The 6,000-nt window shown below is 42.0% G+C and overlaps 1 protein-coding gene across 1 annotated transcript in view; it reads left to right on the top strand.

The window, feature by feature from the left end:
• Positions 1–1,819: 1,819 nt before the first annotated feature.
• UTP6 (UTP6 small subunit processome component) overlaps positions 1,820–6,000 on the top strand; it is a 33,604-nt gene continuing 29,423 nt past the window's right edge. Inside the window, exons 1-3 of the mRNA XM_075561365.1 lie at positions 1,820–2,010; positions 3,234–3,318; positions 5,277–5,318. Of these exons, the coding sequence (XP_075417480.1) occupies positions 1,919–2,010; positions 3,234–3,318; positions 5,277–5,318 (219 nt within the window). The 5' untranslated portion in view covers positions 1,820–1,918. The remainder of the gene's footprint in view (positions 2,011–3,233; positions 3,319–5,276; positions 5,319–6,000) is intronic.

Genomic DNA, 6,000 nt, shown 5'->3' with positions numbered 1-6,000 from the left:
CACAAGCCAAGAATGCTTTTTCTCTGGAGGGGTCCTGAATTAGAAGATGTAGTCAGTGAAGGCTTCTGAGATGGAGTGGACTTTGTGCACACAGGATTTCTTCCATGGGATTGTGCTTTCTCTAGTAGATGCTTTGGACCCATTGCAGGGCTCCTTCTTAGGTTTAGTATTTTAATAAGGTGAATGCAATGTGATTGAGTTCGTATCTAAAGCCTCGTACATGCAAGTCCCAAGCGATGGAAGCTGCTCAGAATGAGGTGGGCAAGTGACCAAAGAAGTTTTGTTATTTCCATTTTAATTCTTTGAGCAAGAAAATATGAAAGTTAAGTTTCAGAATAAGAGGGAGTACACAGTTGATTTAAAAAAATCCTCATTTACCATTAGCAAGGTTTCACCAAATTTGCCTTGAAAGATTACAACCACACATGTGCTTTATACAATTGATGTATGTATATGTATGGATTGTGATAAGAGTTGTATGAGTCCCTAATAAATTGTTTTTTAAAAAAAGAGAATTATTTGGTCTAAGGTAAAAAAAGAAAAAAAGAGAAAGATTACAACCATTGAGTTGTTCCTGAGCTCAGAACCTTTAGATGTGACATGACAGCGTATTTCACAGAAAAGTGAAATAGAAGCTATTAGAGCTTCCTAACTTTAGGAAGAAGTTAAATAAAGATGTATCTTCACTTAGTCTGTCATCATTTATTTATTGAGTATCTACAATATGCTATGAAAAAGATAAATCGTCACCTAGTCAATTCTTATGGTTACAATTTCCTGAGTATCTAATGAACAAGAAAACAAATAAACAAAAACCCTGCTCATACAGATCTTAGCATCTAACATCATCCACACTCTTGGAGATAATACAGAGCCCAAAGATTTTCATGACAGACATTTCACCTTTGTTTTATGAGTTTTGTTCCACTTTTCTAATGTCTTAACAACTTAAAGCATCAAGAAATGAGGAAATCTAAGCCCACTTTTGCCTTAGTTCAGAGGCCAGCAGGTTAAATGTAAAAGGAAATAGGAAAAGGCACCGAGAAGGTGGCCCAAGGTGAATTGCTAAGAGGATTCCTTTTTCCTAAATCACAGAGGATCAAGCTGTTGAAATAAACAGGTCTAGCAAGAACTGCAGGGCTTTTTTCTCATCTTCTGGAATTTGAATAGAACTGAGCCATGTCGTCATTGTTTTAGGTTAAGGAATGACATGAGCAATACTGATTTCCAGATGAGGTACCAAGGTAACTTACCAATTTTTCAATGCCAAGATCCCCCTTTCTAAAATATATACAGTGTAAATCAATGTGTCACACACTGTTTAACAAGTCTAGTGGAAGGCAAGCAAGTGTTTTTACTTGATGTAGCCGAAAGTGAGTCAGTCCATTAGTCAATCTTCGCTTCCCTGATGATCTTCATTAGTGACTTTTGGAAATATTTATTGTTATTAAATGTTATCCTATACTAATTTCTTTTTGTTTTGAAAAGCGAGGGTGTAGGATAGGAAGGGGAAAAAGCAGGCAACAAACATCTTGAGGAAAACTCATTTCGGGATACCTGCGGGTACCTGCTCCCGATCGCAGGCGCCTTTTTGCATCCCCGCCCACATCCAGGTTCGCGCGCACCTAGCCCCGCCCCATTCCAGCCCCGACTCTCCAATCGTCTTTTTTTTTTTTTTCCATTTTTTGCAGCACCCGGAGGGGCTTCTGCTGCAATTCCACATTGGGCCACAGGGAGGTGACAGTTTGTAGACGAGCCTGGGCCGCCCGGAAGTGACGGAGCGGAAGAGGCGGGCGCTGGCGCGCTCGTTACGCGTGTGCGTGCGACGTAAAGCCGGGCTCGTCCGAGTGGGAAGCGGCTGCCTCTGCGCGTGTCGGCAGGTGTGGCTTTTCAGACTGTGGGGTAGCGTTCGAGCCTCATGGCGGAGATCATCCAGGAACGCATAGAGGACCGGCTCCCCGAGTTGGAACAGCTGGAGCGCATCGGACTGTTCAGCCGCGCGGAGATCAAGTGAGGGGGCCGCGCGAGCTCGGGCCGGGCGGGGAGCGGGCAGCGGGGGTAGGGAGAAGCTCATTTTCTGAGCTTGTAAGATGCCTAGAATTAATTGCTCATCCATTGCGAGACGATCCATTCCGCTTTCCTTTTATCCACTGACGGCCGTGGGGTTACAAAGAGGATTTAAAAGCTGGAGCTTCCAGGACACTGTGCGTTTGCATGACCGTGCTCTGTAAGTGGGTAGAAGAATAGACTTTCCTGGCGGTGGTAAGTCGGGAACCCAGGAGGGGTGAAGAAGTCTTCCCAGGCTGGAAGATGGGGGCCGTCCACTGGACTTCGCGCATGTTGCCCCAGTGCTGAGAAGCTACAGCGCCGGCACCTAGTTGGCGTTTAGTAATTGATTAGTGTTATATGGCTTTCTGTGTCTTTGGTTGGCAGCTACGGAGTATAGTAATGTGCCTAGGGACTTCACAAGTATGCCATTTGAATGAAGCAACATAGTCGTATGGATTCTTAGTAGCTGCTCAGTAAATCTTGTGTTACTGTACGTAAAGACAACCGTCTTCTACGCCCTGCCTTAGATTCCTCTAGCGTGTATAAGTTGTGTAGTCATGGCTTAGCTAAGGACCGGATTTTAGCTATACACTAGACCGTTTCAATCCAGTACTTTAAAAAGTCTGTGTGTTGAACCTTCAGAAGTGGAATCATTTAGGAAAGAAATGATTCTTACTAAAACCTAAGCAATCTCAGTTTGGAGAGGGAAAAAGAACTTTTCTACTACCAACTGTTTAAAATACCAATTGCCAGGGGGTCAAGTGTGTCTCATAGCAGCCCCGTAGTACTGAGTAGAACTGCCTACTAGGGTTTCTGAGATTGGAGTGGCTGTCAGTCTTTATGGGAAGAGATAGCATCATTTCTCCTGCCTAGTGGTTGGTGCATTTGAACTACATATTAGTAATGGCAGTGTTTATGGTCGTGGTAATCGATTCAATAAAGAGTGCAGATGTAATGTGAGAATGCTTACATACTGCAGATTATTGTATTTGCTGCCTATGTGTTTTGATAAGTATGTATTAAAAGTACGAAGGGGCTTCAAAAAGTTCCCAGAGAAATTCCATTATCTTTTAATTCCATTTTCCCATGAACTTCTTGAAGCCCCTTTATATACTAAGGAGACTTTTTCAGACATTAACTCTTGCCCTTTTCAAACCGTCTTTTATAAATGGCTTCCTCCTTAGAGCTATCATTAAGAAGGCTTCGGATCTAGAATACAAGATCCAGCGAAGAGCCCTTTTAAAGGAAGACTTTATCAATTATGTTCAAGTAAGTGAACAATTTCATGCCTTATTAATCTTACAAATTTGAAATCAGGTAAATTATGGAATGGGGTGACAATTTTCTGCAAAGTTGTAGCATCAGTGACTGAATAGGTAATTTTTGAGCAGGTAGGTGGTAAGGTCATAGTTGGGAGTAGCATTGCATCACGAAAAGAGCCCTTGCTTTTTTTCTATTGAGTTAGTGGATCAGAGACGCAGTGTAGCAGAGTAGATGACAGGCGGGATCAGAGGTCAGAAAGATCCCAATAATCAGATTCTGAGCTTACATTTTAAAAAACAACACACATACACAACTGAATAAGCAAAGTGGTATATGAGATGTGGCTATGCATTAGTGCTTTTGGAAGAAGTCTGCGGATTTATAGCTGATTGCTAACTCAAAAGAAGCAGAGACTATGTTAAAAATGTAATACAGAAATGTAATCCAATTTTGTACATGAACAGTAGTAAAGAAAGGCTTGTTGAGAACACAGAAACAGTAAGCATTCAGACACTGTTGGCTTGAGAAACAAGTGTTTTCTATTTCTCATCCACATCTGAAGTAAGTATCCTGTTACTGCATACTGTAGATATTATGGCTTAGATGAATTCATCTTAGAGAGCAGAACTGAAATGAGTAAGTAGATTAAGAAAATATATAAACACACGCAGTGCTGCTTCTATGAAGATCTCCACACACAGTGTCTGCTTTTATGTACTCTGCTGTGTGCCAGGGGTGGAGAAACTAAGACAGAAAACCATTGCCTCTGAAGCTTTTGTAGTAATGGTGGGAACGGGTGTTTTCTTTGGAGAGGTTTCTGTATTTGTTCACAAGAAGATATGTATAAGAATGTCAATTGAAGCTTCTAGCAATAAATGAAAATTGGAACCAGGTATACGTCATCGTCATCGGGAGAACCAGAGAAGCAAATTGAACATTTATGCAATGCAATCTTGCACCACAGTTTAAATAAATGAGTTTGGGGTGTATAATGTTGAGGGAGATGATAGAATGAGGGGTAGGGTGTGATCCCTTTCATACAAAGTTTAAAAACATGTAATGATGTATCAAGTCATGCTTGGGAATGGTAAACACCAAAATCAGGTTCGTTGTTATCATGGAGGAGGGAGGGGAATAAAATCAGAAACAAGTATGTTGGGTCTTGACCTTATTAAAAATGTCCTCTTTGTAAAATAAGATTTCAAGCAAAGAGAGGAACGTGTAGGCTTCGATGTGGTTATGTGATAGGTGCATGGTTTTCTGTGCCCCTCAAATACTTGATGAAGCAGTTCTAAAATGAGGCATGCAGTTTGGGGATCCTGAACCTCTGTCCCCGTCGTCAGGCAGAGGCTTGGAGAAGGAGCCATGCAGCTTTGGTCTCAGAGAGCCAGGTGCTTCTTCGGAGGGTGGGGGCTGAGAGCCAGTCAAGCTTGTCATCCCGTTTCAGCTAGTTCACCGCTATTCCTGTTTTATTTGATGTATCAACTGTGTATCTTGTTTTAAGATCTGTTTTTAATTGAAAGTCTAAATAAACTCTTGTAGACTAGACTGTTTGGAAAGTTAGTATATTGAAACTATATCTCTTATCAGTCTTACTGTCATTATTATTAATATCTAAAACGATTGTGGGTCCCCTTGATATGGTACAAAAGGTTCATATGCTTGACTTATAACCAAAAATGTTGACGGTTTGAGTATGTGCTTCTGACAAATCAGCCCTAGAGGGCACAGTTGGACTGGGAGCCCCGTGGGGCGGCCACGAGTCTGAATTGATCATAAGCATGTCATTATTCTAGTAGGTGACTGTAGATTTTTATAGTTACTATAGTTCAGTGACTGCTAGAGTTTACTATCAGTCACTCATTTCGAATACAAAATATTTTCTACCTTATGTTTTTGAATTTGAATTACTTTATAATTGTAATTAAATATATTTTCTTTCCTTTGTATGTTTTTAACTGTAGTATGAAATTAATCTTTTGGAACTGATTCAGAGAAGAAGAACAGTAAGTAGAAGTTTTTGTTTTTTTTTTTGAAGTTGGGGAAAAACAGAATTAAGCCCTGTGTCTAGGGTAGGGAACCTTTTTTTTTCCACAAGAGCAAAGCTTATAGTTAGTTCAGGGATCGTTTGCTGGCCCTTAGGAGCGTTTTCCAGTCCAGTCTGTTGGGGCACCACGCCCTGGCCCCAAAGTCCACTTTCAGCATTCCCTGGGGACCTTGCCACTCCATTCCCTTGCTGTTCCGCTGCACTCCCCCAGTGATTTGCCTCGGTGTGGTGGGATCAGGTCAGGTGCAATTCCCACACTGTGTCTCCGGTGCTGTCCCCTGTATCGCCCTTAGTCACTGAGGGGCATCATGTCTCACAGTAGGGCCAGCCATGTTGTTCTCTGGTAGGGAACCTTTTTTCTGACATGGACATTTGGATATTTTTGACATCATTCGAGGACCAGGCTAGTCAACACTTAAGTAACTCACCCCTAATGTGATGGCTGAGGAGCCCTGGTGGCATGGTGGTTACATGTTGGGCTGCTAACCACAAAGACAGCAGTTTGAAACCATGCCTCGGGAGAAGGATGAGGGTTTCTACTCCTGAAAGGAGTTGAAGTCTTGGAAACTCGGAGCGGCAGTTCTGCTCTGCCCTAGAGGGTCACTGTGAGCCAGTGTCGACTTGATGGCAGTGAGCAGTTT

This window comes from Tenrec ecaudatus, chromosome 10 (genome assembly GCF_050624435.1).
Source record: "Tenrec ecaudatus isolate mTenEca1 chromosome 10, mTenEca1.hap1, whole genome shotgun sequence".
Lineage (NCBI taxonomy): Eukaryota > Metazoa > Chordata > Mammalia > Afrosoricida > Tenrecidae > Tenrec > Tenrec ecaudatus.
The sequence above is the reverse complement of the archived record's forward strand: the minus strand, read 5'-3'. Positions and strand labels throughout refer to the sequence as shown.